At 55.5% G+C, this 12,675-nt stretch overlaps 1 protein-coding gene across 7 annotated transcripts in view; it reads left to right on the plus strand.

Annotated features, from left to right (window-relative positions):
* The window catches only part of NR6A1 (nuclear receptor subfamily 6 group A member 1), an 87,326-nt gene extending 79,413 nt beyond the window's left edge, over window positions 1-7,913 (plus strand). For all 7 annotated transcript variants that reach the window (XM_066980565.1, XM_066980566.1, XM_066980568.1 and 4 more), the window contains one exon: window positions 1,000-7,913. In XM_066980565.1, coding sequence (XP_066836666.1) covers window positions 1,000-1,088 — 89 coding nt within the window. In that variant the 3' untranslated portion in view covers window positions 1,089-7,913. The remainder of the gene's footprint in view (window positions 1-999) is intronic.
* Window positions 7,914-12,675: the final 4,762 nt, after the last annotated feature.

Genomic DNA, 12,675 nt, shown 5'->3' on the forward strand with positions numbered 1-12,675 from the left:
TCCCACCGCACTCATGTGCAAATTATGAAATCCTCTTTTAAAAGAAAGTTAATCTATGAGAATGAAAATCTTGCCTACTTTGTCAGAGGGTGTTTATGTGAGACCTTTTTCTACTTAAGCTTCTCCCTTGTCTTTGAAGGGGTCTCCCGTCACCCCCGGTTCTGCAGGTAGGCTGACACAGGGCAAGTTGTCCCCCTCTGCTGCACGGTGCGGCGCTGTGTGCTGCTTGCTCATAGTCCCCTGCTGCTGAGAAGACAGGCTTTGTCCCTCAAGTGCTTCAGTTTAAGTACTTGGGTCAGGTTTGCATTTTATTTTCTTCCCTTCAGTCCTGGCTCAGAGGCATTTTGTCTTAAATAGGTGTAGTCCTGGTCTGAGAGGTTGTTCCATGAGAGGTAGAGAGGTCCCTGAAGTGCTGCTGAGGAGCACAGGGCGAGCAGAGCAGTTGCAGTCCTACGGGGTAAACCCTGGGCGTCAGCTCCTCTGGGCGTTAGCATATCTGAAATACGCAGGTGAATTGTAAACTTCACTTGAGTCACTAATTAGATCTACACTGTCTGGTGTTATTAAGACATTGTTTGTTCCCAAGTGTTATGGTAAAGGAAGATACTCGCCTCCTGGTGTCAAGGCTCCGTATGCTTCATCCAACCCTGCTGTAACAAAGTAGATAATAATCACATAATAGCTCACATAATTTACTCACTGGGATCTACAAGGGAGTTTGAGGAGAGACAGCATTTAGTCTTTCCCAGTTTCTATAAATACTGCTCCATTGTGGAGAAATCATTTTGATCTGACTTTGCCCGTTTATTTAGCTTTCATTTCAGTAAATAATAAATCCTGTTGTGTCCAAATGGGTATCAAATGTCTAATGTAGCAGTAGGATGATTAACTGTTTCTCTGAGAGGTTCAAGGTAAAACCATCGTCAGCGGTGCTGGCTTAGGTGTCTCTCGGAAATCTGATTCAGGAATGGCTGCTAATTCTGGTCTTTTTCTTAACAGGAAAAATGGTGAACGTCCCGCTGGAGCAGCTACCTCTCCTTTTTAAGGCCGTTCTACATTCCTGCAAGACGAGCGCGAGCAAAGAGTGAGCCCAGCTTGCCCCCAACCCGTGCCTTACTCTGTGCCTCAGGCAGGGAGCGGGCTCACCTGGAGAGGAAGGGGGAAACATGACCAGGGCAGGAGGGAAGTGCTGAGACAGGGCAATGGGTGTCCCTGCCATTGTAGCAAGAACCTTTTGTGTTTGTTTTTGTTTTTTTACTCTTTTTCCTATATATTTATTTCACGACAGAGTTGAATGTATGATCTTCAACACGATGCACATGGTTCTGTATGAATGCAGCAGATGCATTCTCCAGCAGTTTACAGAATGTGAAGATGTTTAATGTGACAGTGTTTGTTAGGGTTAGTTCTTTTGTATTTTGGGGCTGGGGACTGAGATGACTAAGACTACCTCAAGGAGAAGATGCTGTTCGCGCACTGCTCTTTCCGTGATTTGTATCCAAAAGCGTTTGTCAAAGAGCACAAACTGCCTCACCTCACTGACAAGAGCTGTTAGCATCCCAAATGGACAGTTTTGGAGAAGTGGGTGTTAGAGAAGTGCCAAGCTTTATTTTTGTTATTGTTTAAGGAAATTAAAAAAAAAAAAAAGACGACAGGGAGAGGAAAAGAAGAAAAAGTTTGCTTAGCCAGTTGTTTTTATTTACTCTGGCAGTTCTCAGCCACAAATGGCAGTGCCTGCAGTTTCCTTGGATTCTGCCCCCCAGGATTGCAGTGCTCCCAGGCCGAGAAGGGCTTGCAACCCCTTTCCCTCCTGGAGCTGCAGGAGTGCAATCTGCCCTCTGTCTCCAGCCTCACCAGCTGGTCTGCCACTGCTGCTGCACCTTTCCATTCGACTGAAATTGTGCTGTTGCAGGTTGTAGCAGGTCTCTGACATTACAGCAGCAAGGTACTCTTGTTGAGAGAGAGAACTGCAAATAATTTCTAATCGGTTCCTTAAGATCCGTTTTACATTCATAAAAGCAGGAGAGAAGAGGCAGGATTGCCCCTTTTAGTGTATTCCCCCAAGGTGGTGTCTGACTGCTGAGGAGACTTCTGCACTGCAGCCATCAGAAGCAGCCTGTTTCTGGGAACAGTTAACCCACCTCATGGTTTAATGTAACCTGCATAATGGTGACCAGGGACTCCAGTATCCTCTGGCATGCTTTTCTCTGCTGGACTTGGGGAGGGCATGATCCATAGTTGTATTCTGCCAGGACAGTTTTACTGCTCAGTGGAATCCTTTCGCACCAGGAAAAATTGGTGTGAATACAGTACTTGGTCAGCTGTTTGTCCCAGGCGTTGCAAGGCTTGGATTTTCCATCTAGCAACCTCCACACCACTCCACTGCATGGAGGAATGGTTTAATGACAGCTGGTTAGCTGTGTGAGTAACTGCTAAGCCCTGGTGCTTATCTAAATTTGGGTATTCTCATAGGAAATCTCATGGCATCTTGCCCGTGGTGGTGGTGGGGAGCGTAGGGGACAAGCTCCTGTTCTGATCTCTCGTTAACAGTTAACTTAGGAAGATTCCCCTGGGCAGCCACGTTACCCTGTCTGGACTTCCTTCCCTGTATCATTATATATGATCTTCGGGTAACAAATTGTTGAGTGCTGTTTTGTAAAATACGTTGGGAAGCAGCTTCCGTTCCTTCAGGGTCGGAGGAGCCAGTTGCTCCCTTGATGTCTTGTCCTGGTAGCAGCTGTGCATGGCACACAGTAAGTACTGCTCGGGAGTGAAGCTGCTATGAGATGAAAATGAATGTGATGGTGAGCAGGAATGCCTTCACCAAAGTCGTCTTTCCTTCCCCTGCGTCCCAGAGGGTTCAGCTGCAACCCAAGAGACCTTGTGACCCACTAGCTTGGCACATCTCTAGGTTAGTCAACAGCGGTGCCGGGTGCTGGGTGCTGCCTGCTCCCTTCAGACCTCTCCTCGGAGGTGTGCTGTTGACTAGCGGCAGGCCCAAGGCGGCATTGCCTTCTTTGTGATTCTGCTTGGGAATCTTCCAGCTTGTCAGTTTCCCTTTTCTAAAAGTCCACTAGCTGCTCATTTTTCATTATTTAAATATGATGTTACGGGTAACAGCTGCTGGGACCAGCAGCAGTTCGGTTTGATAGAGCTTCACAAATCCAAAGTTGGTTCTGTAAATCTCATTTACTTTCTGATTGTAAAATGAGACAAGCACATATTTCTCAGGAAAGCCTTCTGCATACAGCATATACCTCAAGTGTAAATGGTAAGAGTTTAGTATATCTGTTTGTAAGTTAGAAATTATTTCTCAGCTTTTAAGTTTAATTTCCAAATAGCTTGATATGATCTTTTTATTACGGGTTATCTTCTGGCTTGCTGTTTTATACACTCAAGGAATTGTTAAATTGCATAGCAGTAATTTTATTCTATGATTACTGAATTCTTATAATCTGTTGATGAATGAGAGTTTGTTTTAATTAGTGTACATAGAAGTGGTCATCTTATTGCCAAATACCCGACAAAAATAACATATTTGCTATTCTGTATTTATCCAGAATACTCCCAAGACTAATGTTGTACCAAAAACAACAACAACAAAAACCACACCTAAATTCATATATGATGATAAACGGTCAAGAATGTTCTGCTTTCTATTATATAAACCAAATTGTATAAAGGCTGATTGGCAGCAGTATCTGTTAACAAATAATAGGTTTATTGTAGGGAGTAAAAAGCCTTACTAAGTTGACAAGTGAGGCAGAAGCTGATATACCAAACCAGAATGTAACTCTCTGGACAGTCAGTCGTAATATCTTCTGCACCAAGTCCTCTAATGACTTGTATTTTTTAAACAGGGTAAAGTGAATGTGTTGCATTGCAAACTCAGGTATTATGAGAAGGTAGGAACGTAGCTAGAAATGTAGAGACATTAGGTCAGTCGCTAGATGTATTTGTGAATTTGGTTTGAAGGACACCCTGGAAAGGTTGGAATTTTTGTTCCATTCTTCACGTAACATTCAGTTTACAGGGACTCATATTTTATTTGTGCTTAATGCTAGTAGGGGGAAGTTCATTATCTTTGGTACCTATCTGCTGTTGCTTATCTGACCTTCTGTCATAGAGGAATCAATCAACAATAATAGTCTTTGGTAGAATTTTCTGCCATGACAAGTCAATTTTTATCCCCGATTTGAAAGATAAATTGGCTGACTGACCCCCTCCTCTCCTTCATAGTATTTGTGCAAATAGAAGGCTGAAGAGTTACTTTTAATCCGAACCGAGATTCGGGACATAAATTTGAAATGCCCAGGCTCACATATTCAGAGGAGCTCTGCTTAGGTCTCTTAGTTGCTGTTTTACGGCTTGCAGCTCATCAGCCAGCACAGAGCGCAGAGCAGGCACTGCTGCTGCAGGTGTTGGGGATGAGTCTTTGCTTGAGTGGCAGGATCCCGGGACCTGAACAAAAGCTCTTTGAAAACCTCTGCATTTTCTTCCGAAGCTTGCCTTTGGGTCAAGCTTCTGTCACATGAACGGAGTCGTGACTCCACTGCGTGCGTCAGAGCAAGTTCTTGTCCTCGACGTGCCCCGGCCCCTAGAGAGGGCAGTGGGATGGGGGCACTGCCAGGATGCTCAGAGATGCCACGAACCTCTAAACCGAGAGGTTCTGGAGATGGCAAAATGGATGCAGCAGGAGCTATCCCTAGAGCCATTTCACATCCGTGCAAGCTCCTTTTTAATTGTTAATCCTGCTAGCGGCTGTTCCCTTGCTCATCTCGCGCCTGTTAGCCTACACTGCTGGGCAGAGGCATCGCATGCTTTGGGGAACCAGGGCATAGCTCTGGCTTGTTCTGTAGGTCCTAAATTCTGAGCTTCTGTAGTCTGCTGTCAGCACAAGCAGTGAAGGGGAGCAGCGGTTTCCAAACGGTGAGGGCAGGCCGCTCGGCCGGGCTGCCGGCTGCGGGCAGCAGGAGCACGGGGGAGCCCGGCCCCGTTACATGACGGCGAGGTGCGGTGGCACGGCCCCCCCGGCTCCCTCCCCGCAGCACCTTGCCCCTGCCAGCGCTGCTGCTGAGACCAGCTCCAGCCTTTTCCCTGCGCTGCCGTGGGCTCGGGGCGAGCCTGCGAGGGCATGCGGTGCGCGAGGAGTGCGGGCGTCTCGGCCGGGCTCCTGCTGCCCGTGGAGCCGTGGCTCCATCTGCTCCCGGCTGAGCGCGTGGGCATGGGGCTGTGCCGCAGGAGCAGAAGTGACCTGCGCAGGAGGTGGGCTGCGGGTACCTGTCCCGGGGGTGCCGACCGCTCTGAGCCCCTTGCTGCCCGTCCTGCCCTCCCTTACGCGCGGCACATCTGTGTGCCGGCATGGACAAGGGCTCTTCAGAAGTGTGCGCAGAACAGAAGCACAGCCAGCTCAGGTTAATGATTTTAAGTCTTGTCCTTCAAACCAACCTTAAAAAAAAAAAAAAAACTAAAAAAAAACCACTTGAATTTCTTTTTATTACATTTTTAAAAACAACAAAAAATTCTCCCGTGAATGTGCTATTTACCGTTCATTCTTTCTTCTTTCTTGGTTTTGATTTGAAGCTATGAAGCTTGGTGTCTGTGAAAATGTTATTTCTGTATTTCTCAGGATAATAAGCGGCAATCATCCCTGCCACATAAAAGGCAGGAGAAAGGGGGAAACTTGGGGAACTAGTTTAAGTATGAAGCTAATTTTTAAGTTTTAGATGATGTTTAAATCGGGGGTAACGCGTGAGATGTCAGTATCAAGCTGTGGCGTTTCTCTGGGTTCTCAGTGTGTTGTTTGCAATGCACAGCAGCTCAGGGATAAGTATTTAAAACGGGACCCAGAGAAACCCGAGTTTTGATGTTGCAACAGTTGCTTCTTTCATGACTTGTCTGGAGGACTCTTTGAGACCTGAATAAAGCCCCCATACGGAGGTGTCGGGGGGAGAATTCTGTTTTTCCTGGTGGGACGTTTGTTTAGGCCCCTCCGGTGGCTGTGGGGAACCCTCCCCAGGGATGCGTGGGGCTGGCAGGGGCACTGCGTGGCGTGGGGCTGGCGTGGGGCTGGGGAGCAAACAGCAGCCCCCGCAGCGGAGCTGTGCCGTGCCTCTGGCTGGCGCCCCGCTGCCTCGCCCCGCAGCCCCCAGCCCCGCAGCCCCCAGTCCCCAGCCCCGCAGCAGCAGCTCCACCGGGGTGGGAAGGGCGAAGCGTGCAGGGCCAGCCTCGTGCGTAGCTGCACGCCCTCACCGGGCACGTCAGCGTCTGGGAGTGGGAGAGGGAGGCTCCTCTGTGCTTCCATGTTCAAAGCAGCGCGTAAATGCACCGCATCCTTTTGCCCTCAGTGCTCAATGGGTTCGGGTGCTCATGGAAAAGGAAAAAACGGGCACCTCTCTTTCTCAGGCAGTCCCATTCCTGCCGTCAGTGTGTGGCTTAGGAATTAGAGCATTTGGATGTCCAGTTGGTACAACTTCCTCGTCGTGTTTGCCGGGACTGTAGGCTCATTCAGTCTGGCTGAGAGGTGTACTGACGTGTACAAGCGGTTCACCCGCAGCTGCTGGGAATATCCTAAATGGTGCCCTCCAGCCCGCTGCAGCCGCGGGCAGGGCCGGCACCGGCAGAGCAGCAGCACTGAGCCTGGCAGCAGGTTTGCGGGGCTAAAAGCCACCTCCTCGGCTGTCCCAGCAGCCAGGATGTGCACGCTGAGTTTAAACCAGCAGAGCAGAAAGCTGGTGAGGGCAGTATAGGCGGTGTCTTTGCCTTGAAAGAAAAAAATTGAAAAAAAATACTGTGCAGTTGACCTCTAACAAGTCTATGAAAGAAGCAACACGGTTCAGTGGAAGAAATGCCCCCAAGGGCAAAAAGAAACAGAAATTGAAACCAGATGACGATCAACCTTAACAAAGCCTTTTGTGATTCATTGTTTTCTTTCGATTTATGAAATGTCTTGTAATAGTTGATAACATTATTGACTCGATTTCCATAACAAAACTACCTCGTGTGACATCCTGTTTATCATCTCAAAGGGATTGTGAGAAAAACAAAATGCTGCCGGTGTTTGTTGCTAGAGAAGACCGGTCTGTGTGAATGGCAGGAGTTCCCTGCCTGTTGGTGCCGTTAGACGCACCCGTGGTGGTTCCTGACCTCACGTCCCCGAACCACCGGGCACCCCGGCTCGCAGAGGTCCTGCTGCTGTTCCTGGGACGAAGCACCACGGTGCCACGGGGGCACCAAGCTCCGCGTTCCCTCCTGACAGAGCACAGTGCCGTACAGGATGTGGCTCTTGCCAGCTTGGCTTGTGTTGGCACCCACCACTCCACGAGCAGGCAGCTCCGTCCCTCTGCGGCACGGCGCAGACCTGCACTGGTGGCCCGGGGCCTCCGCGAGCCTGCGCGTCCTGGCGGCGGATCCCGAGGGAGCAGCTCCGGCCCGCTGGCTGGTGCTCGTGTTGGCCATTGCTGGCTCGTGGGGTGGGTCCGAGGCCAGTTTGGTCCTCGGGCCCTTCCGCAGATGCTCCCAGCAGTGGCTTCTCCCAGTAAAACACTGTTTTTCCCACGATCCCTTGCCTAAATCAGGGAAGCAGGATGTTGCCTGGCATGGCACGTTAGCAGGGGGGAGCCGAGGTCGGGGCAGGAGCCTGCGCCCGAGTCCTGCGCCCTGGGAGCGCCTGGCAGGAGCCGTGTCCCCGTCGCCTTGCTGCGCCCCAGGGAATGCTCCTCCCGGCCCGGCGTGGCGCGGGGCACGGCCGGCCCTGCCGCAGTGGCACCGGCGCAGCTCCCTGCCAGCCCGGCCTGGCGCGGCTCCGCTGCCCCGCTCTGTGACTTGACTACCTGTGGAAATGTGACCAATAAGTGTTGAACGCATGTGTAGCGAGTGTTAGCTGTATGAACTAATAAATGTGAATTGTTCTGCACCGCTGGTGAGGCTGCTGCTTCCTTTCATCCACGAGGCGGCCGTCCCTGGGCGATGGGGCTGGGTGCTGGTGTGGTGGCACCCGCGGCGCTCCCTGGCACAGTGGGGCTGACACTGGAACCGGGGTGGCTCTGGGAGGGGCTGGGTGCCGCCGAGGTGGCTGGGTCTCCCCAGGGTGCATGATCCCGGTGTGGCTGGGTCTCCCCAAGGTGCATGATCCCACCCGTGCAAAAAGTGACCTCTGCTGAGAGCTGGGCGTTGGGATCGGCAGGCAGGCACCGGGGAGGGCGATGCGAGAGCAGCGGCTTGCACGGCGCATCCCCTCCTGACCAAGAGGTGGGAGGGCAGGGGGACAGAGCTGCTCCTTTCTGCCGTGGCCGTGGCGGGGCTGTCACCTGGGGACCCGGGGGTGGCCGGGACAGGCCGGGAGCTGCAGGAGGGGCGGCTGCAGCAGCAGCTGCGGCAGGAGGGATCGTCTGCATGAGCGGCTGCGGCGGGGAGCCTTGACCAGCAGCTCCGGAGGCACTGCAGAAACCGTTTGGAGATTTTCCATGTCACCGAGGTGGGTGTGTGGTGAGAGACTAAGAAGTGCTTTTCGTGTTTACATCTCTGTGGGTGCTGGGGGTGCACGCTGAGGCCCACACACTGCTGAGCGCAGCGGCTGCACCAAGCGAGTGGCTGGGCCCTGAGTCTGTCCTGGGATTGCTCTGCAGCTTGTGAACTGCAAAACTTCCGAAAACGGTGGTTCTGGGTCCTGCACGGAGCAGATGGGTCCATGCAAGGTGCCTGTGAGGACAGGGCTTTGACCCAACAGGCCTTTTTACTTCGGAGATTCTGCAACATTTCTTCTTCAGGGACAGCAGAAATCCTTTTGCTCAGACCTAAAAGGGGCTTTGCCCCAGGGAGCAGAAGAGGGCCAGGGGAGCCGTCTCAAAACCAGGCCAAGGCAAAGGGCTGGCTGAACGGTGATCTGCTCCAGCCTGGGCCCCTGACAGTAATTTGCAGCCAGATGAAGCAGTAATTCCCCCTGAGCTGGAACTTCGTGCTCACAATAATCCCTTACAGCAGCCGCAGTAAAGGTGTCAGGCCATAGATCAGCGCTGAGCGCCTTCAGCCTCATCTGAGGGCCGGTCCTGAGCTTGCACCGGGGCCCTGTGCTCGCGGGAGGGTTTTTGCTCTGCCCACAGGCCACGGCCTCGCGCTGTCCTGTGGTTCCCACACGGCACCTCCCGAGGGTGGTGTGGGTGCGGGCAGGGGCGAGGGAGGAGAATCCCAGGGTCACGTCAAGGGGGAGAATTGCTCCAGCAGCCCGTCTGGGTGTCTGTGCAGACCCTCCTTTCCCACAGGGAGAGCTTTGCTCCTCTTCCCAGTGCTGCAGGGACCAGCACACGAAGCTGGACGTGCCCGGCAGGGAGGGCTCGGAGCGGAGCCTGGGCTGAGGAGGGGGCACGGGGTGATGGCAGCCGGCCGGGTCCCCACCAGCCTGGGCACTGCTCCCGCTGATGCTGGCCCCAAGCCGGGTCCAAGAGCTGCCCGGCCCTGCACAGCTGCTCCATCCCTGCCACCACAGGGGCTGCAGGGTGGCCGTGTCCCAGACCCCAAGCTCGCAGGGTCCCTGCTGCCCTCTGCAGCGCCGTGCCTGCCCCCTCCACTCTCCTTCCAGGGGAAATTGCGTCCTCATCTCGGTCCCCGCGTGAGCCGTGCTGCCCCGCTCCTCTGCCAAGCGCTCTCCCTTCTCCTGCCCCCTCCGTCGTGTTAATGTTTCTTATTTACAGCACTTCCCCTCACCTGCGGCACAGCTCCACCGTCTTTGCTGCCACGCCGCCTGGATTTATTCCCCCGAGGGGCCCTGAAGGTCGGCAGTGCCGAGGCGCTTCGGGAGGTGGCGGAGGACACGGCGCACGTGGGGCGCTGGGCTTGTCCTCACCTTAAAGGCGAGCCGCAGGAGAGGCTGGGGGTGCGCGGAGGCGCTGGGTGGCCTCGCCGCGCACCGCCTGGGCACGGAGGGCTGCCTGGAGAGCAAGCCCGCAGTGGGAAAAGTACCAGCACGCTTCAATTTCCAGCTCAACCTCTACTGACCACTGTATTTTGATTAGAGCTCTGCTTCCTTTTCATCTCCGTGCTCCGGCTGGTGACAACTGCCACAGCCTCGTGCGCGCGGTGCCATAGTTTATCACCGAAGGCCAGCCGCTCTATGAATTCAGAGCCAGCGCGGAACAAATCACGCTGTCACTAACGTCAAACTTGTTAACCTGATCTTTGGTGGATCACTAGTGTCAACATTGCATGGGACATACATTATCGGGCCCAAGGACTTTGGGAGATGTGTTTGTCAGGCTGTTCTGTCACAGTCCCACTCTTGACCTTCGCAAAGTAACTTTCAAGGATAAGCTGCCTTCCTCTTAAAAAGAGGTGCAGTTCCCAGGAGCATCACCCCTCGGCCAGGGGCTGGGGCAGGGCTGTGAGGTGAGGCCAGGCCCCCACACGTGCGGTGGTGCTGCCATGGCTTGACCCATCGATGAGCAAAGATCTGCTGGGGTGGTCCCCAGGAGCCTCCGCCAGGCTTCAGGCTGCGGACGGACCTCCGCTCGTGTCTGTCACCGGCCACATCCCCTGTGTGAGCTCCCCACCGTGTCACCAACTGCTCTCGCTTGCCTTGCCCCTGTGTTTTGCTCAGCCACTGCCCCTGGCGTTCAGACCTGGACACCAGCCCATTGCGTGCAGTGGACCAGTGGGGCTGCGTTTACTGGACCAGTCCGAGTACCTCACCTCCCCGTTTGCCCGGCGCAGGTGCACGAATGGCTGCTGGCGTTTCTGGCAGGGCTGACCGCGCAGAGGTCAGACGAAGGACAGGCCCCCACGGCCGGGACAGCAGCAGCATGGTGAGAGGTCTGCGACCCCAGCAAGCTCCTGCCGCCACTCCCCTTCCAGTGCCCAGGGCCCTGCTGGGGCTGCGCTGCTGCCGGCCCCGCTGTCGGGACAGGGCTGCGCCGGGGCCGGGGCGGCTCGTGGCCGGCGGGACCCCGAGGCGGGCACTGGGTTCCAGCTCCACATCGCTCTCCCCGCAGGCCGACCCTGCTAATCAGCTGTGAAAGAGAGAGAGAAAGCTGGAGAGAAATCTTTCTCTCTGCTAACCTCATCACAATAAAGATTCCTATAAAGAGCTCTTATCCTTGAAGAAAATGAGGCACATAAGCAGGAATAGTAAACAAAAGGCTGTCATTTTGACCCAGGAGTGCTTCATGTTGTTGGCAACTGCCAAGAGGAAACATAAAGAGAGGCTGCATCCAAGTCCCAATTATGCAGAACTATGTGACTGATATGTCAATGAGTCCCCCCGGGAGGAGACCACCAGCGCTGCCTGTGCACCATCTGCACACGCCGCCATGCGCCGGGCCTGCCCGCACCCCCGAGTAAAGGCGTGCGTGGCATCGGAAGAATGCGGGGGACAAGGTAATGTCATCGGGAACGCTATCGCCAAAGTCCTCGCCGCGCGCACGTTATCGCCACGGGCCCCGGAGTCAGGGACTGCGGGCAGCCGGCGGTGCAGGCGGCCGGCTCTGGCCAACAGTAGTGCTGACCACACCTGCTGCAGGCACGCTCCGGGAACGTGGCGCAGGCAGGAGGGCTGCCCCGCCGCAGATAAGCTGAGTGGATGAAGATAACATCCGAGAAGGAGATATGCTTTGCCGAGCATCAAGGCTGCGCACCAGCAAGGAGCCAAAGCACGGCTGCGTCCCGCGGCGGGTGGTGCGGCCCCCGCGGGCTCGGCTGTGGCCGTGCCGGCCCTGTGGTGGTGGCCGGGGCTTTGGTGACAACAGGTGGGGTTGGCGATGGCCATGGCAGGGCTTGGCCCCATCGGGAGCACGAAGCAGAGGCTGTGCCAGTCCCTCAGCCATGATGGGGACGGCGTCACTGCGTGGCCGGAGGCAGCGGTGCCTCCTCTGTGCCCGCGGCTGTTGGGGACACCCCCACCGAAGCTGCTGCAGGGCCTTTGGGTCCAGGCACCCAGCGGCAGCCGGCCCCACCTCCCAGCACCTCCCTGGGGGCCTGTGTCGCTGGGAGCACAGGGTCCCTGTCCCCTCCTGAGTGCTGGCACCAGCTCGTCCCTCTGCCCCTGAACCCTTGCCCCGCTCTGCACCTCTGCCTGTCCCCAGGCACCCCCGGGGCTGTGCACAGCCTTTGGCACGGGCTCTGCACGCCCGGCTGCTGCTGCCTGAATGGGCACTTGCTGCGGGGGTACACGGGGTGCCCCCAGGCACTGCCGGTCCTGTGTCCCAGAGCAAGCCCAGCACCGGGACAGGAAGGAGAGCAGCAGCCTGGGCAAGTGGTGGGTGACACTGCTGCAAAGCGCCCTGGTGTTGGAGCTGGCGCCCTCATTGCAGACAAAGCCGGGCATCCCCAGTGCCAGAGCCCCCCGTGCCCACCTCGCCAGGAGCAGGCTCGCTGCGGGGCCCCCTGTGGCTGCCCCGACCCGCGCCTCCCCAGCCTGCCCTTCCGCGCGGCCCCACCGCGCTGCCCAGAGAACTAGCACTGACCGTGCGCCCGCCGCAGGAGCTGGCCATGGCCTTGGCGAGGGCCTGTGCAAAGGAAGGTGCCCAAGGCCAGCAGGGACGTATTTACCCCTGAAAACACCTAGCTTCAAAAATAGCAAGTGGCCGGCATGAGGCCGGGGCTTCCCGGGGGAACAATGCCCGGCGGGAGGAAGCGGTGTGGCCGCCCCGCGCTGCTCCGTCCCCGCCTCGCGCGGGGCTGAGCCGC

Source organism: Anser cygnoides, chromosome 20 (genome assembly GCF_040182565.1).
Source record: "Anser cygnoides isolate HZ-2024a breed goose chromosome 20, Taihu_goose_T2T_genome, whole genome shotgun sequence".
Classification (NCBI taxonomy): Eukaryota; Metazoa; Chordata; class Aves; order Anseriformes; family Anatidae; genus Anser; species Anser cygnoides.